We start from the raw sequence: 27654 nt of genomic DNA, 5'->3' as shown, positions 1-27654 counted from the left end.
CCCCCCCCCATTCCAGCAAACCCCCCCAAAACGTCCCGACAGCCTCACGTGCAGCGTGAACGTGTTCGCGTGCGGCAACGACCTGCACGAGCTGTGCATCCCCACCTCGTGGGTGTGCGACGGCGAGCTGGACTGCCCCTCGGGGGAGGATGAGACGGACGAGAAATGCAGGCAGTCCACCTGCGGCCCCTATATGTTCAGGTGCCCGACGGGCAAGTGCATTTATAGCTCTTGGGTGAGTGCTTTGTTGTCCTAAATAAGTTTTTTTTTTTGATTTCGCTAATTATCTGTGATTTAACGTTTCGTAAAGGTAAGCTCGTTATGATTTGAACTTATAGCGAGCATGGTGATAATTCAATCAAGTAATTTTTAAATCGCGTTGTAAATTCGCAGAATTTAAAATTAATGTATAAATAGTAAAATTTACAATCGCAAAATAATACGCCATAGACTAAACATATAATAATGAACTATATCAATCACAAACATCATTATGTAGCATTTTCTGAGTCGTTATGATAAGTTATCTACTTTACTCATATTGAGATAATTTTTACATCTATTGTTAATATTATTTGACTATAAATGTTTATCTTTCAACACTGCCCAGGTGTGCGACGGCGAAAACGACTGCAGCGACGACGAGGCGTTCGACGAGAAGAACTGCACCAACACGTCGAGCCACACCAAGTTGATACCTCGACCGAACACGGACAAACCGGATTTCCCAACGAACGGCTCTTGTCTGGACTGGATGTTCAAGTGCGAGAATGGAAACTGTTTACCGTACTGGTGGAGATGCGACGGGATCAACGATTGCGGGGATAATTCGGATGAGGCCGCGTGCGGTTTCGTTGTGCCCGACGCGAGTGCTATCAGTCCGGAACACGACGCCACTAAGCATAAGTGCGGGAAGAACCAGTTTACATGTTCGCCAGGTAGAGAGTTGTTTGCTTTTTTTCTTCAATTGTTTGCAATTAATGCATGTCACTAAAGCATTCATATCCTTTATTTGCGATAATTTTCACGGTACAGATTCCGGAAATAATTCCAAACCAAAATTATTCCTGTAAATATAGATTTCTCATTTTTGTACCGGGTGAAAAAAAACCACCATAATTGATGTTCTTACATTGATAATGTATCATAATTGTGCTGAGAAATTTTACAACTATAATTGCTGGTAGCGTTATTTCGTGTATAAAAATTTGGGGAGTCATTCGATATAATTATGTGTTATTGAACGATATAAATCATTCAGGCGTGTGCATCCCCCTGTCGTGGGTGTGCGACACGGCGAAGGACTGCGCGGACGGCGCGGACGAGCGCGGGTGCGCGGGCGCAGGCGCGGGCGCGGGAGCGGGCGCGGGCGCGGGCGCGGGCGCGGGAGCACACGCGTGCGACGCGGACAGCACGCCCTGCAACGACGGGCGCGGCTGCGTGCGCGTCGACAAGCTGTGCGACAAGGTGCCCGACTGCGCCGACAGGAGCGACGAGATATACTGCATCGAGGTGGGTTCGCTTGTGCGGTAGCCTTGTCGTAGTGTGCGTGTGATTAGGGTCGCGGCTGTGTGCGTGTGGAGAAGCGACGAGATATACTGCATTGAGGTGATCCTACTTTATGTTATATCGGTGAAATAAAAGATAACGTGTAAGTTGTGGCGGGAGGGGATTATTTAGATACTTGTTAGTGGTAGTCTTCGTTCTATTTATATAAAGGGCAGTACGATCTAGATTTTAAAAAGCTGATGTCGTGTAATAAGTTGAGGTGAATCCGACAAAACAAGACAATTCTTAAAGGATATTGATACCTCTCTATCAAATATTCAATTATTTTTTTTTTGTTAATGGCAATTTTGCTTTGTACAATTCTGCCAGTATCACGCTGGGAAGATTATACACGATTTAGAAAATTTTACTGTATCAAATAACTATGGTTCTCACAGACATCTACCTGTTGCGTCACGAAAATCTAAGCCAAAAATATAATAAATGTCTCCATTCTCTTCATTCACTCTATATGCATAAACACATATAATTTGTCCAGGGTCTACCACGTTCTGGAAATTGTTCGTCCAAATTCTTCGATTGCGATGACGGCACCAAATGCCTGTGGCCCTCTCTGCTGTGCAACGGGCGACGGGACTGCTACGACGGCTCGGATGAACAGAACTGTTCGAGCGCTAATGGACAGAACAATAATATGTATAAGGTGAATTTACTACTGGTATTTTATAGAATATACGTGCTTAAATCGACCCTCATAGGTGGCCTATGTCCCAGCAGTGGAAACATATGGAAGCTTTTTTTATAAAATTTTTATGTTATAACTTATTTACTGAATATGTAGTTTTGTTTGCTGTTTTTTTTATTGTTGAGTAAGAAAGAAATAATCTATAGAATAGAAAAAATACATTGAAAAATATTATATAGTCTTCTATTTTTTATATAAATCAATATATTTTAATAGCGTTATAAAACTAAATATCTTCAAAAAACTTTTGAATCCTTCTCTAAATGCAATCTATAAAAAAAAGAAATTTAATTCATCCCAATTAATATGCTTTCTTTGTTTAGCTAATTAATTTCGGAAAACATATTTATATATGGAATTTCTCTTAGTTCCTGAGTATAGGGGTGGACCAATCGTCCATAACGCCGACGAGCTTCCTCATATCGTGCTGGATGGCTCAGCAGAACACAGTCATGTACAACTTCTTGCCGTCCATAGCCAAAGTGGGCCAGAACAATTGGAAGAACATGACTTGGATTAATGACAGTGTTTATAGGTATTTATTACTCATTTATTTTTCAATGTTTATTGAAAATATTAATATTTTAATTAAAATGACTTCACTTCATCCACGTTGATATTACTTTGGTATGAATAATTGATGGATATGTAATAAGTTAAGTTAAGATTACCACAATGTAATAGTAAGATCAGAAAATTAATTGTGGCAAGAAAAATTTAATAAGATGCGTATATACGAAAATGTAGAGAAATATTTTTAAAATGATACTTTGTGTTTAATTTTTTTTCATTAATATACGAGTAGATCCCTAATTAAAGGTAACTTTATGTGTTTTTAGGGTACACAGATTATTGTCAAATATTAATGATGCTCCCCATACTTATGGAAATTAAATTTCTTCTTGCAGGTTTACCAATTTAGAACCCTACACGAATTACAATGTCACGTTTTATATACGGAATAGCGAGTCGAACAAAACCTACGCTTCATTCGAATATGTCAATACTACAACCGGTGAAGGAGGTAAAGATTCTTAAAACTTTTGTAATATATTTGTCATTGCTATGCCACTGTCAGTTGATCAATATGGTATCTACAGATAATCAGTGGAGAATCTAATTTAGCCTAATGCTCAAACTATCATCATATATCAAAATACATGATATTTGTCCTTGTCGCGCTGCAGCTGACATTATATTCTCTGTCTTTATCGAACCACTATATTTATAATTGGAACTGTATTTGTAAATGAAAATTAAATCTTGACAAAAATCAAGTTATATGTGTATATGAGTTATTATATTTTTGCATTGGCATTTTTTTATTATAATTGTCACGTCACAATTTGCTTCGCTCGCTGCTGTTAGTGTCATAGTCATACGTACAGTGCTATATCTAGCGCATTATTCTTTAAATAACACTGCTCGATACATTAAAAACTGTTTTCGTGTGTGTGATTGAGCTCGCAAAATTATTACAATAAAAAATTAAACCATGTATCCACTCCTTTGCAGTTCCATCAGCGCCGCGTCGTCTAACAGTTCGCCAGATGGTCGGCAGTCGGGTGAATCTACTATGGGATCCTCCCCTGACCCCCCGCGGTGTTATCACGCACTACTCCGTGTACTACGTCCCCCCACTACCACCGATAATGAAGGTGGTACCCGCTTCTGAACCAAACGCGACCGTTAGTTACGTGCTCAATGCGTATTTCAAACCGGGGACGAATTATTCTTTCTGGGTAAGTTGTGAAATGATAGAATGCTTTCATTAAATGTTACTCATCCTTAACTTATTTTAAAGATGACTGATATAAGGTACTTTATTGCTCATGACCTTTGTCGTTCAATAGTCAATTAATAATGACCTTTTAAACATGTTAATAATGTGATACATTTTATGCAATGAATGTATATAAAATAACCACTAGCTTTGTGAAAGATTCACACACATTCACACATTTGTGTACTAATTAAGAATTTTGAATGGGTCAAAATCGAGTCCTAAAGCTAATAAAAGCTTGTTAAAAAGTATTATATGTTTCTTATAAAAAGTATTTTATATACTCATAAAATATATTTATAGGTGACAGCATCGAATTCCGCATTCTCATCGAACTCAACGGACATATCCTACTTAATGTTCGACGACGTCGGCGACGTGGATGAGATAGTGAACGTTAGTCTGGCGAGAATCAACGATACGGCTGTTTCGCTTGAATGGCATAAGTTGAGAGGCGTCGAGGGCTATATTATTGAAACGACATTACCGTGGACTTATGCTAAGCCGGATATTATTAAGACTAAAGCGAATAATATTACGTGTGAGTACACTTTGTTTGTCTGTGTTGGTGTTGAAAGTAGGCACAGTTTAAGAGGAATATCGAATAATAAATATATTGTTTTTATGTGTTCATGAGGAAAGATTTGTATGTAAGAAATGTTTTTACACACAAACTTCCAAGACTAATTTCACAACAATACAAGACCGATTTCAAAAATTCTTTCACCATTAGAAAGCTGCAACTTACTCTACTCACTCAGTGACACAGTCTATGTACCATTAGCGGGCTAGTTAAATACAATATTTATAATGTTTTGAATAACTTTAAAACTATATGTATCATGATTTTTCAGTAACCAACCTCCCGCCCGGCGTCCAAGTGTACGTAGACATAAAGGCCTATAAGGACCAAATTATTGGAGAACCATTCACGATACCGATACCAAAGAGTGGTATTCCAGATGAAAAATTGAATATGACGGCGGTGTTATTGAAGGAAAAGGGCACTTCGGTGCAATTGAGCTGGTCCCCGCCCGTCTCCGAACGGTATAAGGGCAGGGAACTTGAATATCAAGTGCTCTATACGAATATTGCTAACTTCAGGATGCACCCGAGGGAGTTGGTTCAAGGTATGTTTCTATATTAAGCTTATAATAATTGTTCTTGAATTCTTTTTACATTATTTTTACGTCTTATTTCTGTTATGAATGCAATTTAATAAAGAAAATTAAATTCCAGATAAAAAGATATTTATTACTAAGAATACTGGCGCGGTAATCGACGGACTGAACGCTTGCGAGAGTTACATGTTCACTGTGGGGCTGCGAGGCGGACCACTGGCTTCTGTTAAAGAGATTATTACAAGAGAAAACGAAAAGTAAGTATACTTTTTTATTTTCTTAATCCGTTGTTTCCGTTCCCAAATCAGTTATAGTATAGAAAATATTTGGAAACAGGTAAAACATTAGCTATCTATGATTCTATGGAATAAAATACGCCGCGAATTGAATTGAAAAAATTAATGCAGTCGTTTAATATCGTCTGTGTTGTAAAGAAATTATACTGATATGAATTATATATTTATAGAAAAAAGAATGTATCTGTATTTATGAATATTTGCATTGTCAGGGCACCAGTTAAAGATCTACACTTTGAATATGATGAAAGCAAGAAGCAATTGCAAATACATTGGAAGGCCAATTGTGACGTCATACGTGAGCCTGTCGCATACAGGGTAAGTACTAGTCACGTTTGTTTGTATGTATTTCGTTTGCTTATTTATCATTTAAAAATGTCAATTTCAATCTTTATGTCAATTACAAATTTTATGTATTTTACACAACTATGAATTAAAATTTATTCCTTATTAATGTCCCTTTTTCAAACAAATTTTTCTTTTTCAAGCAAACTAAAGGGCTCATTTGTTAACAACGTAGTTTATATTGATTTTTATTCTGCAGATGGATATAACGGAACAAACGCGCAACGTAACAAGTCGGTATGAACTGGAGCCGAGCAGCAATGTAACACTCGTACACACGATGTACAACGTGCCAGTCGGTGGGAGATATTATATTTGTATACGAGTGAGTTTTGTTTATAAAAAAAAAATAAAAATTAAAAAAAAACATCTTCACCGAAACTCTGCTTAGGAAACGGAGTTTTAGTGCTTTGTAAATTCGGCCTTAACTCATCGAATTAAGGTTAAATTTAAATTTGTGTATATTTACCAGCAAGCTTAGACTGTTAGAATTAATTTTGGCACGTTTTGTGAATACACCTTAAAATAATGCGACTGTAATTTTATAAACAAATTTGAGGACAGTTTGAAGTTTGCTTTTGTATGGGATTGTGCATTTAGTTGTTTTAATAATTGAAGGTTAATATCATAAAATCATGACATTCGTTAAGAGGTCAGAAATTAAAATCTAAACTGAATATGTATACAATTTATATATTATATTACCAATCTGCCTGTGACCAAATTCGCTATAATGTATTCATAACTGAATTAATCGCAATACAAATCCGTTCAGTCTTAAATTATCCTAATCTAATCAGAGACGAATCCAATAATCGAAAAATTATTAAAATCTGTTCAGACATCTTGAGTTACATACTAATATACACGAGTTTTATATGTAAGTGATGTAGATAAATTTGTGAAATAAACAAATCCAAGCATTTCAATGCTATAAAACTAAAAATTAAATTAAATAAATCCATTTCAGACGGCAGCGAAGAATTCGACGCCACATTGCGGGCACGCACGCAGCGGCATCATCCAGCCGCCGCACGCCGTCGTGGCGTGGCTCTCGCCGAGCGGACACATTATGCTCAGTTGGGATCACCCGCAGCATAATGATACGCATGAGTATGTATTTTTCTCAATAAAATTCAAATATTGAATAGTAATTGTATGAACAACGATGTTGGGGTAAAGAAAATTTTGTATTCTTTTCTAACATCTCTTGAACAAAAGAAACAGTGTAGTCTATATGAGGTAAAGTTTATTGCAATAATCGCTCTGGATCAAAATAATGGATACAAAAGCAAATTGTTATTACTTATTCGATTATTCGATATTCGACCTTACAAGCTCCATAGTTCTCTTGCTCTCTATATAATTGGATTGTTTGAACACCTTGAATTTTTGTATTCGATACAGTTTTTAGGGCATATACCGAACCCAAATCACATAATAACGACAATGATCAATGAAATTTCAGCCACAAGTACCAAGTCATAGTGTCGGAGAAGGAGATACCGGAAGACCTGGTGACGCCGAGCGCCGACATGACGACCGCGGAGAGCGAGTTCTCCCCGCTGCTGCTGAGCGTGCCGCGCGCCGGCGCCGGGCCCGTGTACGTGAGCGTGCGCGCCGTCTCGCGCGACGGCTACTACAGCGACCTCAGCGAGGTGCAGACCTTGGAAATGTTGGGTGAGTTCGTGTACTCTGCTACAACAAGTGTGTCGCCATTTTAGTGGTTGAAGTTTTTTTTATATTTTATGACATAAGCGGGCATGGAGCTGGTGGTCCGTCTGATCGTAAGCGATCAGCACTGCCCATGAACATTCGCAGTGGATGTGCGTCTGCGAATGCACTACCCGCTTTGAAGGGAGGAGGGATGAGGAAAGGATTGACGACGGAAACGAAGGAATGGATTGGTGAGGAAAGTTATACGGGTCTCCGGCTCCCCCACTCATCATAAAAAACACAGTAGCATGCTACTATTTCACGCCGGTCTTCTGTGGGGGTGTGGTACTTTCCCGGTGCGATTTGGCCCAATTCGTATCTCATAAATTGTATCCTGAATTGTGAACAGTATATCCCCGAACATACTGGCACATAGCGCTTAAGCAGTATAACGTGATGTGTGGTGTGGTGACAGGTGCGGCGGCGGAGGAGCGCGGGGGCGGAGGGGCCGGCGCGGGCGGCGCGGTGTGGTGGGGCGCGGGCGCGGCGGCGCTGGCGGCGCTGCTGCTGGGCGCGGCGCTGCTGCACGTGGCGCTCAAGAACCGCCGCCTCAACCGCTCCTTCCTGCGCCTCGCCGCCACGCCGCGCTACGACAGCCGCCGCGGGCAGGCGACCATTGACCACGGTCAGGATACAGGCACACACACACATACACACACACACCTATATCACAATACACACACATAACATCTAGGCTTTTTGACCGCCTCCTTGGTACAGTGGTTAACGCGTGGGCGTAGAACCGAGGGGTGCTGAGTTCGATTCCCGGTGGGGATGCACAAAATCTTCTGGCAGGACAAAGAAGACTCTTGTTCATTAAGAAAATCTATCAGTGAAATAGGTGTATATCATCTGGCCCATATCCCACTAGGGGAAATGGGACTACTCAATTTCACACAGCAAGTCTTACATTACATTCGATACATTCACAATAATGACACAAGTTTTGTATACATAAACACATAAAACGTTAATTTAATTAAACCATAAAACTCCATCCACTCATTCTGTTCCAGTTTAGTGTGTTATACTTTTATCAGTATAATCTTAAAAATGTACTGTGACTACTGCCTACTACAGGTATTTTGTGACGTTATAGTGTGATCGTGCGTAGAACCAGAGAAATATAGGCGTAGCATAAATAATGCCCGGCAATAATATCTCTTGATACTATGTCAAGTTATTATTGATTCAAACATTTTTTCGTTCTGACTTATATGTCTAGTACAATACAATACATACTATTAAACACAAGAATACACAAGAAGGGAAAGAAACATTTACCACATTAAAGAATATGTTATCCTATACCTTCAGAGGGGTAAAAGAAACCTTCGTTTATTTCGGCTTGTCATCAAGGGGGCCCTTGGGGACGTGAGCATTTGGGGCCCTTTTGGAAAGTGAAAGTAAGGAAATTCTTGGTGCTCCGGCCCCCCCCCTGAGGATGGGGGCCCTGGGCACGGGCCCCGTATGCCCTTATGGTTAAGACGGTAATGCTTGTAATATATTATAATAGTTAATGTAAAATAAATTCCGAATTAATTATTATTTAAACAATTTTTTTTAACATTTCAGAAGATGACGACGTACCGCCAATCCACGGTTTCTCGGACGACGAACCTCTCGTTATCGCGTGAACCTCTCTAATGTGATTTTATTGTGATCTTGTCATTTCATTACACTACCCGCATCGTGATTATTGAATATATAAAAAGACAAACTTTTTGCAGTTATATATTTTTTATCTGTTTTAAACCTTATCATTGTTCATCCCTTTCAATTTTATTTTATGTCAAAGAGGGATAGAAATGATATCGGGCTTAAAACAGATGGAAAATGCTTTTAAGTAAATAAATCGTTATCCTTAGTGGTTTACACTTTAGTCCAAAATTTGACAATGAATAGATAAAATAAAATAGTAAACTTATTAAAACATTTGTGGGTAGTATGATGTTAATTAAATTAAAAGTTACATTATTTTCGTTTAGTATCTATGTTATATGCATTTTGCCAGTTATTGTTTGTTAGATGAATAACCAGTATGAAAACACTAAGTATTATTATTTTATTACTCTAGTTTCTTTACGATAGTGGCATATAAATCTATAAGTTCTTATGACTATCATGGAAAAATTAGAAAGAATTTAATTTAGTACAATTAGTGATTTGTCGTAGATTTTCATATATTTTTGTGTTTCGTAAACGTTACGCGGGCTGTAATTGTTAGAAGACTTCTAAGTTCTATGTATTTTAAGTTTGTAATCATAAAGGATATTTAAGTTTTTACAGTTTAATAAAACATTGACTCAAGTTCGACACCAAAGATTTCATACAAGTAAGATTTTAATATATGTATTCATAGTTAATACGTATATAAATATAGTGTATATTTTTGGTGATCTTTATAAATAAAATCTTTATGTGTTGAACATAGAGGGCGCTGAACATATTTGCTTAGTGTTCTTCATTTAAATTTCATATCTATTGCCAGATAACCGATTGTTTTTTTTTTGGAAAATGCGCTCTCTAGGGTTATAAACTAAGGTAGCTCAGATCTCGACATTCCTTAAGTTTGTGAATTTATTGTTTAGTTCCTAAAGGTGAAAATTGCCTCTTAGCTTTCTTATGACTTTATTTATTTGGATATAAATATAATAAATAGCAAAATTCGTAGACATTGTAAGTTTTGTATGGATATCGTAGACGTTGCTCATAAATTGAAAGGAATATCTTTGAATAAAAATAAATCATCTGAAATATATTTGTTTTATTCAACAGACTTTTTTCATTATATTTTTTATAAAAATACAAAATTTTTCTCTTATTATGTTACTCTTTACTTTCTAAAGTTAGATACATCTTATTTCTATTCAAGATTATATATTTAAAATAAAACTTCCATATACTGCAAGGTAAAAAGTCTTACACAAAAACGACATTAATTTCCAATGAAACACATCAAAATGCAGAATTCGTTTCAAGCATTACACATCCATAAAACACATTTCAACTCAGCTTAGCTAACAAGACCTTCGACAGTACGAGCGGTCCACTCCAACACGGGTATGGTGAGTATCACATTGTCGCGCCATACAGCTACTCCCACGATGGATTGACGGTCATTGTTCATGCATATTAAAGGACCACCTACACCCGTCTGAAAATTATTAGAAATGCATGTTTACACGATTTAGGTGCACTCACATCCTATGTTTGTACTAAAATGATATCACAGAACAGATACTTAAATCGTATATTAAAGAAGTTTAGGTCCGATAAACGTACTACACGTATCGTTATGGAATTGATAATTTTCATTATGATTTTATATATTTTTCACTTAAAACGGAATTATATTCACCCTGATAGCTGATATTAACAAAAAATTTAACTAGGTATTATTCAGTAAAAGAGGTGGGATAGCTTATAGTTAATGTGTTCATATGAAAAAGTCATTTTAACTCAAGTGCGTACTTCATAGAATACGTGCGTTTTAAACTGAATCCATACGCATAATATTTATAACACTTTTCACTACTAAAATTATTTCATAATAAACTCCCGTAACAATTGAAGTGGGTATGTAGGTTATTTCCGAGTGGCGTACATGCGCTTATATAACATACGTAGCAGCCGGAAAATCGTCATACCGTTGGTATTATATGAGTAACGATTCATGTTATATGAGTAACTAATATAAACGCGAAAGTTTCGATGGATGGATGTTTAAATATTTGTAACTTTTTCAAGCGAAAACAGCTTATTGTATTTGTATGAAATTTGGGGATACAGCTAGTCAGTAATAACATTAACAAAAGATTATAAGATGTTGCATTGTGAATAAAATGATACTAGATATTCTTTCCTATACACATCTATTTACTACTACATACAACATATAATATATGGTGTAACGTCATGCTGAATAAATGATCTTTGAGAATAAGCGTGTAATAATGTAATAAGCGTAATATCAACTAGCTACGTAGTAAGATGGATCACACAAATATGAAATTCAGGTTTTCCATATCATTGGAACTTACTAGGATACATAAATTATTATAAAATGACATATATTAATATGTATAGTAGTAATAATTACTTACCACAGTCCTGGTGGAATCAACGGAAGCGCAGAATGCATCAGTCGGTAGTTGTACGTCAAGTTTAGCTAACCGAATATTGCAAATTTTCGGGGAAAGGATAAAAGCGCGTTGCCAGTGTGGCCGCTGGCGAATGCCTGAAATAAATGTACTCACGTGAGTTATTATAAGGATCAACGTTTTTTCTAGCGGTATATATGGAGAATATATGTCATGGTTGCGAATTCCGTGATGTAGGAAATTAATAAAAAAAGAATAAAAGAAATATGAACCCAATTTTCGTCTGTCAATTTCTCATTTTTTGATAACATTACCTAATATTATAATTTAAAATTTAAGCCGATTCTCCTGGTACATCTAGTATCTCGTAAATGTTGGCGGCAAATGTTGTACCATCTGCTATATTAATGACTCTTCAGAAAGTAATGAAATAAAACGCAGTAATATTCTCAAACCTTCATCGTATCCTCCCCATCCGACGAAGTAGCAGTCGTCACCAACGTGAGGGTCTGACAAACACGCAGGTTGCACATTCCTTCCCAATGTCAACGGTCGTTTCCAATGCTTTTAACAAAGAAACCGTCATTATTTGTGTCTTTACACCTGATTATGTATGATACATGAAACTGTCGTTTGAAGTGAAGCCAAATGACATACTGAACAGGTATTTATTAATATAGTTAAACTCAAATGGTTTATGTTTTTTATTATGTACTGAATATTTAGGGTGAAATGTATCATGCTATCGGCCATTGCAATATTACACTTTACTAGAAATAAGATTTCGTTGAATGAAAATATAATAAGGAAATATCTTTCTTAGAATACTTACTAAAATTGCTAGGTTATTGGACAATTGTCCAGGTTTATACTGTGGATGTGATATAACAGTGGTAAGACGATGCTCTGTGTTAGCATTATCATCGGATAAATCAAAAGCGCCTGTAATAATGCTGACTTCACCAGGTGCGGTTCTAAAAATTTATATTCATACATATTATGGGTACGTAAAATACAATATCAGTTCTGATTAATTATAATTTTGGTTAATGTATGCTTGCTCAGAAATCCAATTTCTTAAAACGTTATTCGCAGTAAGCAATGTTCATTTTTGATTTCGAAATATCCGACGTAATAACAGCCATTCGATTTGCAGACAATAATAATCACAAGAGATAAATGGACGAACTCAAATCTCGAAGTGATCCAATTACAATATTTATTGAAAGCGCTCATAGATATAAAGTAAAACGAATTTAGTGGTATTTTTTTATTTTTAATTAAAATATTCTATATTAAATAACCTACCACCTATATTAAAATTAAATGTTATTCCTTACATAAGCGAATGGTATAAAGCATGATAGGATTTAATATTCTAAATTCTTGAATATATATTCTTATATGAAATATGGTATGAATGTTGTACGTAGGTACTAAAACCAATGAATGAGCCCCTAGAAGTTTAGCAAATAACTAGTGCGTAAAAGTGAAGTCGAGTCCCATTTCTTTTTGGGGTATGGTGCAGATATTCTATATGTATGTAGAATATCTTTTGTCGCACTAATCAAATTTTCTCTATGTGATCAGCCTTCTATGAACAAGCCAAGATATATATTTTTGTGAGTCCCCACCGGGAATTGAATTTAAGACTCTCATGGGTTCTACGTTCGCGCGTTATCCACCACAAAGAGGTCGTCATACTATGTTCGAGGTTCGTAATATTATTGAATACTAGTTGTTCGCCCCTGCTTCGCCTGTGGTACATATATAGCCTATGTCACTCAGTGAAATTGCAGTTCTCAGTTTCTAATGGTAGAAGAATTTTTGAAATCGGTCCAGTGGTATTTGCGTCAAAACGTTACAAACCCAAAAATGAAAAAATTTCCTCATATAATATTAGTGTAAATAAGTATTTTATCCAGGTTAGTGGAAGTAATGAAATGATTACGGCGAGCAAGCAGGTTTACATACCCGTAAACACAATCAGCAGCAGTAACAGCAGCCTGAGGATGAACTAGTGTAGCATAACAGAGAATACTCTGACGACTCCTTGTTAAAACAACAAGCGCCAGCCATGGACTTGTTCCTCTGTCTAATTCACCGGATTCTCTACCTGAAAGTTACAGTTTTTCAGCCGTTTCGACCCATATTACAAAAGGCTTCTTGAGAAAGCCCTATGGATTACCCCTAAATAATATAATTTATTACATTTGCCGTATAGTCGAGTAAAAAAAAAAAAACTTTCACAAATAATCAAATAATCAAAGACGAAACTAAAATAATCTTCTGTATGGCTTAATCACAAACCTTTATCATAAATGCTACTATAGATTTTTCCACATTCACCATATACTTGATTTTCTGCATCAATAAAGTCTTCATAATCGATAGCATAACTAGCGATAGCTTTCGATGGCTTATCACTTATAGTTGTAGTATGTAGATTGTCATTTTGTATTGCAGTTGCAGCTGTAGTTTTTCTAACAAATCTATTTTTATTTCGCACCAAGTTTAGTAATTTAAAACTTTGCATCACTTGAAAATCCGGTTTTGATCTAAAACTTATTAATTGAGTGGCTGAGTTATGCATATTTCCTATTGAAGAAATTGATAACTTCGCTGGTTTCCGTCTGGTCGCAGACATTAACATTGGGGTACCTGAAAAAAAAATTAAATTATATTTCAATAAATTAACAGTAGTGCATCCAAATAAAAGGACCTGAAACATTACCTAGCCTTGGATCAATTGTAGAATATCCAATTGAAAAGTCACCATCACCACCTTCTCCACTCGTATCACCAGAATTTGGCTTTGAATATCCATTATTTGGTTTGGCTACCGACCAGCCGTGATCGGAATATAAACCAACTAAGCCACCAGGTGTAGGAATTTCAGCTGCATAATCATCTGCAAATTCTTTATGGCCATAATCATATGTTGAATAGCTGCTTTGGTCGCTACTGTCTTTAGACGCAGGATTTCTGAATTTCGAGTTTTTAATATTCCAGTATGGATCTAAGTAATCTTCAGGAGTAACTATTCTTTGCGTGAGTATCGTTCGGGAAGTTGTTGTTGACAGTCTGGGATTAATTTCCTGGGATTGATATTTACGCCTCATTAAAGCATTTCTTTGCTTCAAAGCAGTATTTTCTGCGCCGGTGCTTGAGCGCTTAAAGCGCTTGTATTGTTTTAGATGCATATTTGGAAATAAAATTTTCGATGCATCATACGCTTTAATGGGTAGTATACAGCATATAACTTGGTCATCACCGACATTCTGCTGTGATAGAGGTCTGAAAAACGTGTTACAATTTTTATAAAAGAAATCATAAATACTGTTTTTATAATTTTCAGCATTAAATAAGTCTTACCTTCCATTAAATGAATACGGATTTCCTCGCCTTTTTAAACATACAATAGTTGTTATAAAAGTACAAATGCTTTCACTATCCATGAGTTTATTATCATTTTTAAATGAAGTAGTAGTTGTCTCTGGCTTATCTGTAGTTAGATCGCTATTACTTTGGGTTGAATCAAATTTAGTTTTGTCATTCCACTCCAACGCATTGTCATCGGGAAATACAAAATTTAAGACATCTTCACTATTATCTTTATTAAGAGGTGCGGTAGGTATAGTCGAAATGTTATTAATAGGACTAGGGATCATTTCAACGTTAGTCTTATTCAAAACTTCATTGGTAAATTTATCGTTCAAAATATCGTTTTTTATTAATGAAATTGGTTTAGCAAGTGAACTCTGATCTTGGAAAGAAATGTTTACGGTCATATTTTCCGTTCTATTGTCCGATATTTTAGGAGAGTTTTCTATATCTTCATTAGCTTCGATACTTACATCAGTGTCTCTAAAAATAATTTTAACACTTTCATCCGTATCGAATTCACTGACGTCATCGAATATAGGCTGTGGTGGTTCCACATTATACAATTGTGCAACTTTTTCATTGAGCCACCAGAATTCACCATTTAATTGTGATGAAACTAAACCGAATAAAAGGGAAATGTATAATTTCACGAACATTGTTTCGGCCAGCGCGGCGTGGATGGCGGAATAACTCTGTTGCGAACTGTGGTGCGTTCAAAAGTTAAGAGTGCAGGATATTGCATATGTGTGCACCAATTATCGGGTAATTTACAATGATTACAGTAACAATTCGCTTGATAGTTCGCGACAATTATGATGGATGCGTGATGTTCAAACGTACTACGGCAAATAATTTGCGTTCAAGCATTGCGCTACGCAGAGATGAATAGCATCAACAATCAGTGGTACAGTTATGTACATAACTAAATTTATCTAAAATACATTTTATGTTTATTGAAAGCTTAAGCCTAAAAAGTACATACTGAGATTATACAAAATGAGACTTATCCGTTTCATTTTAACGACTGCTATACATATTTTGATAATTATTGAGATGAAATTCATACGTTTTTCATAGTCAAACACGTTTTATCTTATTTAAACTATGTCTTTAACTAAACAAAGCAAGCAATTATATAAATAAGTTAATTAAAATTTTCAGTTTTGATAAACCCAACACATTCTAACATTAAAACAAAAAACTATTTTTTTAATAAGATGATTTGTTATGTCTAAGTTAAGTATTATTTAAAAAAATATAACAACAATACAATTTAACACTTTTTTCGGCGAATGTACACTGTGATTAAGTTATTATAAACAAATATGAATTAATTATGACGTTCAAATACCGAGATAAACTCACAATGACCTAAATTTTACTCATTTACCTATTCCAGTTAATTAGGCTTGGACAAGTAAAAAAGTTCTGCAACCGACTGACCTACATTTGTAATTTACCTTATAGATATTACAAACAGATTTAATAAGGAATGATGCATAGCGTTATCCAAAAAAAAAATAGGTTTTAGCTGCAGGAGTATTTCTTTGTAGGTATGTATTTAAACACTTAGTTATGACTCTTAATATAAGCATAAGTTTTAAAAAGTCTTATCTATTTATTTTTCATAAGATGCATCAACATGAAAAATGGTTTTTCTTATTAAAATGTTCACAACCCTAGGAGATTGGCTCATTGAATAGGGATCACGAATTACCAAATGTATTTTATCAACATTATAAACAATGTTTGTATCAAATTTCAACAAAATTAACCATGATATTATAAATCAGCGTTAGTTTTGTCTATAATATTAAATTAAATTTGGAAATCTAACATATAAGTTTAAGTAGAAGGTAATTATATAAAATATCAAAAATTTTAGTCATTAGACGTACATAAAACTTCTCTACCTTAAAAGAAACCACGCTTTTATTATATTCTGACCTGAATTAAACATGCGAATTGAAAGAGCACAATATTGAGAAATTATTATCCAGATCTTAGCAATATTCTTTAATGGCTTAAAATACAGTAAAACTTTCACAAACATATTATGAATTGAATTGAAAAATGAAGTAATTATTGTGTTAATAAATGTGATAAATATCCTATTTATTTTTGTTGATACTACCTACTAGTAATTTTTTTGTCTTGATAGTGTAATGTGAAGTTCTTAAAAATTTTATGTATAGACCCAATAGTAATTCTTTTATAACTCAAGAAGAATACTAAGCTAGACACGTATTTACGGTGGTCACCTTGTGAGCCCGAATTTATAGTCGTCTGGTCACTACTGATAAAATACGCCATAATCCGGCTGAATAACTAACGGACGAAGTAAATTTAATTCTCTTACAGTAACATTGTTTCGTTTCGTTTCAAGAAATCTGTTCCGTTCGACCGAAGAAGATTTGTTGGGTTGATCTCGCGTTCAGCGGAAAGGCGAAATTCGAAAAGTTGGCGAAAGAGAATATTTTATTTCAACAAGAAACAAATCGTCTTTGAGGCAGCTTTATCTCCCGAAAGGTTAGCTATATCGGCTCCTGGAAAATCCGTATCAGCTATATGGTAATAATTTAAATAACGTCGATATTTGCATAGTAATACGGCAGACGTTTTTTATTTGGAAGCGTTTTGACATGAAACGCAATATTTGGGTGATTTAGTGTTTAAATGAACTAGAAATAATGGGTATGATATGTCTTTTGAATGCTAGATTTTGTAGCCAATCTGACTAATATATAATATACTATTAATATCGTCTCCACGAGAAGTATAATATCAAAACCGAAGAGGTAATAGAAGTAATACTAATAAATTCAGGCGATATGATTAGAAATTGCAAATTAATGACAAGAGTGTCACATAGAGAGGTGAAATATTGTATACTAAGATAAATCTAATTACCAGGTCGTATATCATTTGGGTGCTGGTATAATTTTGTATATTTTAGTACGTATATAAAAATAAAATCATGTATCATGTATTACGAATTATAATATTAAAGCTAAATATTTGCCGCAAAGAACCGACAAGGTAATTAAATTTTAATTAACCTTCATAAAGAGGACACGGGATTAACGTTTGGAAATGATAAATTGCTTTAATAACATGAAGATCGCAAAACAAATATTTCCTTTCAATATCCTGTAATAAATTACCATGTGGAGCAAAATATTGTATCGTTCATTGGCGTTCTATATTCATGATATGTCTTGAAATTTGTTGATGTTTATATATTTTTTAATATATAAACATCAACAAATTTCAAGACATACGGAATAAGGTATGCATTTGATAAGAAAAACATGCATTTGATTTTTTTGTTTATATCCTCATTTTCTATCTACCATCGTTTCGAGTCGTATGTACCGACTAAAAGCATTTTTAACTTCCAACACATTACAAATCTGTAGCGGGTGTTCTGCTTACAAAAACTTCAAGTAAACCCACGTTTTTAAGTTAAAACAACCAAAAATATCACACTACTTTTTGACTTACTCAAGCTAACTGTAGTTTGTTGGACCCGGCATTAAAAATGTACATTCTTCGTAAGCCTTACTGAATGTTAAGTAGAGTATGTTAGCGGCAAACCGCACAGCAGCGCGCTCCCTTTACTACCTCTCAACTAAAGAGATTTGCTAAACTGCAGAAATGTCCGAACGCGCCCGCCAAAATGCACTTTACGACATCCATACAAGATTGAATTTAGATGATCGTAATGTCATACCCTGATGTTCGCTTCATAGCTAAACGATGCATAAGCATATTTTTATGTCTGTTTCGGGTTTGTATTGCGCCCGCAGTGAATTCAAACCGCGTTCTGAAATATGCAAGGGATATCGCGCTCGCATAGTTTTATTTAATTCGAGCACGGAATATGAATGTTTATGAACTTTTTAACGTATGGCCTGATACGAAGTATGAATAGGTTATGCAAAATATTGACTTTGCATGAAACCGAGCGTTTTTCTCGTACAAATAAGTGAAGTTGGCCGATATTAATCGAGTTTTAATTTGTTAGGTAATCGGCACATCTATGAATATTTTTGGAATTTAAAATTCTATCTTCTCGTTTTTGTAATGAGATTTCGTTGAGCACCATTAATTTTGTTTGTATTTATATGGTCGATAAAAAACTTGATAGGCATAATTTTTACATCTTTTATTGCAAACTAGCTGCGCCCCGCGGTTTCACCTGCGTAAGACCGTATCCCGTAGGAATATCGAGATACTAGTTGTCTATACGTTATTCCAGTCGTCCAGCTGTCTACGTACCAAATTTCATTGCAATCGGTTCGGTAGCGTGAAAGAGCAACAAAAACACACATCCTTACAAACTTTCGCATTAATAATATTAGTAGGATAGGATTAAGAAAATTCCAAATTTGCTATAATACATATATAAAATATTTGGCTCGTAAGACATTACAGTATGTAAAAGACAAAAATATTATTATATACCTATTTTCGTATAATGACAAGACATAGACCGTTTCGAGTGACTGCATTGGTAGCCGCACACAAACTACCCTCCAGGGCCTATTCTCAGTAAAATATAGCTTATAGAGGTACTTACCGAAACATCCTCTATATTAGTTATAAAGTAACTGATATTTATGTTAGTATACACAACTTTGTAAGCCAGGAATTAAAGTTTACTATGTCATGTATTTGAAATTGTACATCCAGTAATTTAATTATTATTAATATATCTGTCTAAAACTTATTGTTGTTTTAACTAATATTATAAAGAAAACATTTATGTTTCTACATGTGTGTAATGCTTTCACACAAAAACTATGGGTCCGATTGCATTAATTCTTTTCACTGAGTGACTGAGTGAGTATATATAATATATATGTACATATTATGTAGCACGGGCGAAGTCGCGGCGGACCGATAGTACTGTAAAAGCCCATTTGGAAAACATTTATCATAGGTATAATATGAAATACAGAATTTTATTATAACATCCACCGTTTATGAAGGGACTTTTAAATAGTCTTTGGTAAGTTTTAGGTACTGTTTTTTTAATAAAACAGCAACATAACTGAAATTTAATAAGTAATTATCTGGTTAGGCAACTATAAGATAATGTGCAGAATGCAAATTAATGGATTATAAACACCGGCAAAATTCTGTTCGCCTGTAACGCGTTCACGGATAAATCATTCCATAGATTTTGAAATAATTGAAGAGACACGGTGAAATGTAGGCAAGCCTGTGTTTTCAGCGAGTTCAAATTAAAGTCGTATTATTGTTCTATCTTCAAAGCATAACATGATATAGACATAATAACCACATCTAGTGCGCAGGTTCGACGTGTAAACAAAAACCACAAACGGTAATTATTCTACGATGATTGGGTATCGACATTCACCATCGAAGTTTCGCTAAGCACACATATTGTTTGTTGGCGGTTTTGTGAAATGCATTGTTCATTGAAGATGAATTTTCATGCACCTATCTATCTATATTAACACTGTAATAATATGACATTCGAAGATTTATTTTTATGAATGTAATGAATAAACTTCAAAGGTACTCAATCGTTTGGAAATTCTTTCACTAGTAGATTTTCTTTTTGACTAAAAGATTGTCCAGATTTATTGGACTTCGTCTCTCCAAGAGTGGCGAGGTCGGCCAACCAACCGATCAGCTTGCTGATACCATCCTTATTCCTCGATGGTATGAACGATCAAAGATATCATCCGCGTTATTTTTTGGAATACAGTCGTGGAAAACTCTTTATTTATAAATTTTGACAAAGCTTTAATTTTGTATTGAAATTATCGTAAAGGAAAAATATAGTCTTCAAATATTGTCTTACAATTATTAATTGAAATATTTTATACCTAATCTTTTGGAAGGCGGTTTTGCTTGTGCAGTCTAAGAATATTCTGTAAACACAAACATTATAAAAGTGAAAGCCCGGTTCCCAAAGTGGGGTATAGAGCATATTATATACATCTGTTTTACTGATGGATTTCTTTATCGACAAGTAGGTAATGAAACTTCTTCGCCTGCCAGACCGAGACTTCTTTTGCGAGTCCCAGAATCGAACCCAGGACCTCTCGGTTTTACTCATGCGTTAACCACTTTACCAAGGAAGCAGTAGATATCAACATCAAAGGTATCACAAAATCGCTCGCTCGGAGAAAGAAAGATAAAGAAACAATTATTAAACTTTCAACAATTTATAATACTAGTTAACATAATATATATATAACTCGGTGTTAATATGCAAGTGAATTTAACTGTGCGACAATTGTCTTTGAAAGTTTTACAAACATTTAACAAGCTACGCTGACATCGTCGTATAATTAACTCTTAATTAACGGTAAAATATCAACAAACTTTAAATGAAGTCTTTAAACAGCTGAAAAACTTGAATAAGATATTCAGTACGAGGGTTCTAAAAAGGGTGCCTGATAACGATTCTTTAAGGTAAATAGAATATAGGATTATAATATTAGATTAAGGATTATAGATATTTTAAAAAATTAAGGAATTAAAGAGAAATCAGTGATGATTCCTGAAATTGTAAATATTTTGGTATCACATATATTTTCATTTTTGTTTTATTTTAATTTTTTTGATACGAGCTCACAATGGTACCTAAACTATATGTAGCAAAGGTTTAAAGGTTTAGAGTATTGCAAACTATCGGTGGGTGTCACCTCTGTTCATGGCACCGCACATTCTACCATTTTTAGACAAAAACTAATAAAATACTTCTTGTCGACCCAATGTCACGCGTATTGTCTTCACATTGATTTAATGTCTCAAGAAAAAGAGGTGTATGTTCGTACTAGTGCTCTTAGTTCATACTTAGTGACGCGCGCTCCATAGCTTGGTTATGTATACCTAAATATAGAAAAACTCTTTTAAGAAAAATCTCGCACAGAACAAATTGCTCGGTAAATCAATCGATTTTAACATGAATTAAGTCATACTTCTATTAGATAAGTTTAAAAATTAATAGTTTAATTACAACTAATAATGAATACTATTACAAAATATGACATCATGATCAAATTGAAATTAAACAAGCGACTGATTAGGTGTAAAAATAAGAATTACGGTATTAGTCATTATAGTCTTAATTGTATAAAAACAGAATAAATTGTTTACGACAAAAAATTCATAACTCACCACTCACCAGTGATCGTTCAATTTAAAATTCCTATAAAAGTGGGGAAAATTAATAGCCAGTGTGTATGGGCGGCATAATGGATTTAGGAAAGGTTCGCGTTGATAGATTGGAAGGAAAGGCAAAAAATATACTGGGTGCGTATGGCAACCCTTTATAACACTGCGAATATTGCGGTCGTTACGAAGAAATACAAATAAAATAAATTTCTCTTCTGTGAGGAACTGATTTTTTTAATTTTGCATAAACTGATGTAAATTCTTTAAATATTTATGTTTTGTCACTGCTTTGCGAAGGTAATTTTAACAAATATACACAACACATAGTATGTAGTCCATATTCCACATGAAATATTAATTAAACGCCAATATTTTCCTATGCTGCATGCATTCCTGACAGGAACACTTAAAAAGAGGAAAATCAATTAAATTTTAAATAATTTTTCCAATATTTGTTTAGGATTTTCGTTTCGAGGTAAAAGCGATGTGCTCGTATATTTAATTGCACACACCGAAACAAACGCTCAGTGCTTTCAGCAATGAAAACAAGAGTGTTAACTGCAAAGTGCAAAAATAACTGGACGGGCACAGCAGGATTATGTAAACAGGTCTGCGTGGTATCTAGGCAGTTAGCGTCTCTTTAGTGCAGCTTTGTTTATCAAGCACCGCCAGTATTTCGGAATATTGACTCTTCGCAGTTTTACGTGGTTTTACTGTCGTGCTCTGCACCCTGTATTTGTTAATTAAAAATCTTTCTTTTTCCAGGGTTTTGTTTTGCTTCGTGCGACATCTAAATCTAGGAATTATCTACTTAATTGATGCACTATTTCCACAATACTTTTACTAAGAAGATATACATTCTATATAATACCTACTGTTGCTAAAGGCAGTTGCGGTAATCCATTAAAAAACGACACAGTTTAATGTGGGAGTCGAGCATGGTTCGGCACGAATTGGGCCAGCTTGCATCGAGGAAATGCCACACTTCCATAGAAAAGCGGTGTGAAATAGTAGCATGCTACTGTGTTTTGTATGGTGATTGGGGGAGCGGGAGGCCCATTTCCTTTTCCTCACCCTTTCCAGTCCATTTCTTATTTCCATTGGTCAATCCTTTCCTTACCCCTTACCCCTTACTTCTTAAAGCGGGTAATGTATTCACAGAGATACTACCGCTCTCTAACATCAGGCGAACAACCAGCTCAGTTGCTCGATATTACATAAAAAACGCAGGTAGTTAGGTATTTTTTTCATTCTATTCTAATCCATCTTTATCAAATGGTTAGAATATATTCATTTTTAAGAGTTTACCATATGTATTCAAATTCATATAATTTTGATATAAGGTGTTTGAAGATGTGAAAGTTTGTATTTCAACGAACAGAGAGATGCTATCTGTATGATTCTGAGATAAGCGCGCGGCGTGTCAAATAATAATGATAAGAAATGGGGTGTCATTGAACTTTTTTTATAAATAACTGCTTTATATCTTATTTATATAAGAATACAATTTCTATTCACCTTTATATCATATAATTTCCATTTTAAATAGTACTTAAACACAAGAAGGGGTCTACACGTTTTGTTAATTTTTCATTATTTTAAGAGATTCTCAGTGCAAAGGACCTCAAGATTGACGAGATGCTTGATAAAACACGATTTTGTATCCTTAATCTTTACTTAGTTCGTGTAAGGATCTTTAATTTTTTCATCAAATATGTTCGTAATTTTTTTACTAGACGATAAGGTCGTTCAACAAGGTGGACAATATTTCTAGCTGTCCATAGATAGACTCAGACCCTATACTCATTATTTATTTATTCAATTAGATTTCTTAAAAAGTACTTTTGAATCGTCATCACACAGTTTTAACATTTACACTAGTTTGAAAAACACTTTCTACAGAGTAAAGCCGGCAAGAAACTTAGTAGTTGCTCTTTAAAAATGTCAATTGTACATTTTAATTTTACATATTATGTAATACCACAGATAACATAACACTATACTCGGTAATACGTTCTTAAGAACAGTAGGTAATTTAGAAAAATAATAAACAGAAAAAGAAAAGTAATATACGAATCATTGAGTTATATTAATTTCTTGTTTGCAGTTTCTAGTTTACGTACTAATTTGGTTCCAATGAAATGGTTGAAATTAAAATTATATTGAACTATCAGGGCTTGAGGGACCGAACCGAAACTATTGGTTAAATTAACATGTTGTTATCTTCTCGTATACACTTTACACACAAGTCACGTCTGTCATCCGAGGCGTGTGCATCGAGAATTTTCACACTCTATAAATTTTCAGTAAAAGGAATGGAAGAGCCGTAGTTATTCCCAGTTTTAGATCAAGATCCCCAAACGTATTACGGCTGTGAAAGTAAATCCTCTTTTGATTTATTCGATATCTCAGTCCTGAAACATGAACGTTATACCGCTAGAAAACGTACGATAAAGACTACTCTTTTGCAATTATATATTACTAGCTGCACTCCGCGGTTTTACCCGCGTAAGTCCGTATCCCATAGAAATATCGGGATAAGAAGTTGCCTATATGTTGTTCCAGTTGTCCAGCTGTCTACGTACCAAATTTCATTGCAATCGGTTTAGTAGTTTTTGCGTGAAAGAGCAACAAATGCACACACATCATTACAAACTTTCGCATTTATAATATTAGTAAGATGTTACAATCAAAAGTCATTGCCGGTCCAAACCACTTTGAATGCATTAATCTTATTTTCTGCCTTAATCAGCAAAAATATACTAATTATTAAATAATCAACTCCATATTAAATGATATACAAAGCGCGTAAGTTGGCCTAGGCGTTATTTTGCTTTTCGAATATATTGTAATATGATACTAGCTGTGACCCGTGGTTGCACCTACGTGACAAGATGCTACATAGTCTTCGACATATGGACTATTCATAAAATATTGTTTTGAATTCGAACCAGTAGTTAGCGCCTTAAAAACAAATACAACCTTGTAATAAAGCAGAAAAGTTTGTTTGTCAGGACAGGTGTCCTGGGTTCGATCCCCAATGAAGATACAAAAGACTGATCACCTATTTGTCCATAAAGAGAATCAATCAATGAAACAGAAGGATATCACTTGCCCCCACTAAGGGACACGGGACTTCACTACACACGCGCTCACACATACACGTAAACACAGAATTTTATTTTATGTTTTTTTCCTTTTTTCGTGTAAGGTAATATCTGTTTTGTTCTTTAAATGTACAGTTATCTGGAGTGGAACTGTCTTCCTTAACACAGCAACTTCCTAACTAGGAGGTCAGAGCCGATTTAATTTGTGCTTTATTCATTTGCGAATTCAATAAATATTCATTAAAATTCAATATTACTCAATTCAGTATAATAATACTTACGTATTAAACTGTGCTGCTATAAAATAGAAAATGTGCACGAAATAGGTTTTATTGCAAATAGCATTGGTCAGCTTAAGATTATCCGAATACTTGGCCTAGATTTGGTTGTGCTAAGTTTCAGTTTGAACAGGCATGAGCTACTTTTTTAACAAACTCAACTGAAACGTGTTTAAATAAAAGAAAATTCATTCCGTATAAGTTGACAGTTGATTTCTTGCAGATCCACGTTCTGGTGGCGTTTAGCATTATAATCATTTAGGTATATATTGGACTGAAAAGTTCCGAAGGCGTAGCTTGAAAAATGAACGAGTAAACCTCAACATTCCATGCAAAAAACCTGCGTTGTAAAATTATTAATCTACATACATATAAATGACCTATTATAATTTCTACAAGCTCCTAGAAAAAGTTATACGATTGCGTGGTACAGACCAATAACAGAAAAGGGTCTTTTATGATGACCTAAAATTTCGCCGGAAGTGTAATGAAACCCTCGGCCACAATATTATACGTTAGAGGTATCATAAAAGTGTATAAAAGGGATTGAAACTGCGTGGTCCCAACTTGTCCCGCGGGCCCGTAATATATGGACACAGCAATAAGTACAAATCTCTGATACACTATACGAAAGCTGCTAGGGGGCTGTTGCACCATTTATAGTCCAAAATATTTATGTCTCTCATTACTAATAAAATAAAAAAATCACCAGGAAGGAATTCCGTTTTATGACTTGACTTTAATATGCTCGTAGCTAAATATGATTATACTATGACATATCTAGGCCATAAGCAGAATATCACCTAATTTAGTTAGCAGTCGAATGTTAGATAGATTTTAGTATAAATTTTTTGGTATACCTATCAAAAACAGATTTAATAATACCTAATATTTAATTACCTGTATATGTTTATCTTTAACGGATTCTTTTAATTTCGTTAAGGAATGAGAAAAAGTTATAAATATTGCACTTTTTATGTGCACTGTAATTCTTTGAATAACTATGACATAATATGATCATAGCAGTCATTGGTTTCATTGATTGTAAATGTGACTTTATTAGCTTTTTAAATAAAGCGTTTAATATTTTAAAGCGGCTTATATATCCTCTTTATAGACTGGTATAATGGACTGCAATTAAACTGCTAGTTAATGCTAACTGTTCCCGTTAAATACTCTACAATTCAGTTCGTATTTTACAACTCCCGGAAAAAGTTTACGTTTATAGTAAATTTAATTAACTGCATTACGGAAATGTGTCTGGTTATTACAGTTGTTAAATCTTTTCTTTATTATTTATTATCTTTGCTTTGGTTCTATCCTGTTTCACTATCATATATCGACATATTTTTTAGGTAAAAATGTATTAAAAATATATTATCCAAACTATTTATTTGTAGATGAGCTTATTTTTATTCTTATATTATAAATATAAATATAATAGAGAGTTTTACCAACAAATAAAACTTACCTATTATTTTTTCTTCAATATCCGGAATCCATCTTGAGTCAAGCACCCCCTCTTTGTACCTTGAGTCAGCGTTTCCCCTACCTCTCCGATGGTGGCGCCCTCTATAGTGCTGTTTTGGCACTACTTACGAGGCGCCTGAGCACCGGGTGAAGTCTCGTCATTATGGTACTCATGATGCACCAGGTAGGCATTACCTGGATTCCGGATATTGAAGAAAAAATAATAGGTAAGTTTTATTTGTTGGTAAAACTCTCTATTATTTGTTTCGTAACAATATCCGGAATCCATCTTGAGTGATTTGTTTGTTATCACCTGGTGCGCAAGCTATGTGTTATCCACAAAGCTTGTAAAAGACGCTATAATGTGTATAGAAATAATAAACAATGAAATTTTAAAACTATTTAATGTTACCAATAAATTGCATACATTATATTATATCTTAATGACACCAAAGATGTCATATTAATTATAAACAGGATCAAAATATAATTTTTAGTTTTATAGCATTGAAATGCTTTATAAATATGCTTTATAATTATTATTTATAATTTCTAATTCAGGATCAAAATAATTAGACAACGAAATTGATTCGTTACAATTTGAATTATTATATTCAATCAGTTCCTTTTGGTAAT

The 27654-nt window shown here is 34.5% G+C and overlaps 2 protein-coding genes across 3 annotated transcripts in view; one reads left to right on the top strand and one right to left on the bottom strand.

Moving 5' to 3' along the window:
* The window catches only part of LOC119832904 (sortilin-related receptor-like), a 29167-nt gene extending 18895 nt beyond the window's left edge, over positions 1 to 10272 (top strand). For both annotated transcript variants that reach the window (XM_038356726.1, XM_038356725.1), the window contains 16 exons: positions 17 to 235; positions 611 to 938; positions 1262 to 1512; positions 2048 to 2212; positions 2623 to 2789; positions 3163 to 3278; positions 3770 to 3996; positions 4341 to 4578; positions 4892 to 5167; positions 5277 to 5415; positions 5667 to 5772; positions 5999 to 6124; positions 6770 to 6912; positions 7268 to 7479; positions 7931 to 8140; positions 9091 to 10272. In XM_038356726.1, the coding sequence (XP_038212654.1) occupies positions 17 to 235; positions 611 to 938; positions 1262 to 1512; positions 2048 to 2212; positions 2623 to 2789; positions 3163 to 3278; positions 3770 to 3996; positions 4341 to 4578; positions 4892 to 5167; positions 5277 to 5415; positions 5667 to 5772; positions 5999 to 6124; positions 6770 to 6912; positions 7268 to 7479; positions 7931 to 8140; positions 9091 to 9152 (2985 nt within the window). In that variant the 3' untranslated portion in view covers positions 9153 to 10272. The remainder of the gene's footprint in view (positions 1 to 16; positions 236 to 610; positions 939 to 1261; positions 1513 to 2047; positions 2213 to 2622; positions 2790 to 3162; positions 3279 to 3769; positions 3997 to 4340; positions 4579 to 4891; positions 5168 to 5276; positions 5416 to 5666; positions 5773 to 5998; positions 6125 to 6769; positions 6913 to 7267; positions 7480 to 7930; positions 8141 to 9090) is intronic.
* Positions 10018 to 15739, bottom strand: LOC119832905. The gene is made up of 8 exons (XM_038356727.1): positions 14994 to 15739; positions 14353 to 14915; positions 13929 to 14279; positions 13593 to 13734; positions 12451 to 12592; positions 12074 to 12182; positions 11622 to 11755; positions 10018 to 10672 (listed from the first exon to the last, which is right to left on the bottom strand). Exons 1-8 carry the CDS (start codon positions 15659 to 15661, stop codon positions 10532 to 10534), a joined length of 2250 nt encoding a protein of 749 aa, XP_038212655.1. The 5' UTR covers positions 15662 to 15739; the 3' UTR covers positions 10018 to 10531.
* Between the last annotated feature and the right edge of the window lie 11915 nt (positions 15740 to 27654).

Source organism: Zerene cesonia, chromosome 16, assembly GCF_012273895.1.
Source record: "Zerene cesonia ecotype Mississippi chromosome 16, Zerene_cesonia_1.1, whole genome shotgun sequence".
Taxonomy (NCBI): Eukaryota; Metazoa; Arthropoda; class Insecta; order Lepidoptera; family Pieridae; genus Zerene; species Zerene cesonia.
This window is presented reverse-complemented; position numbering and strand designations above follow the sequence as displayed.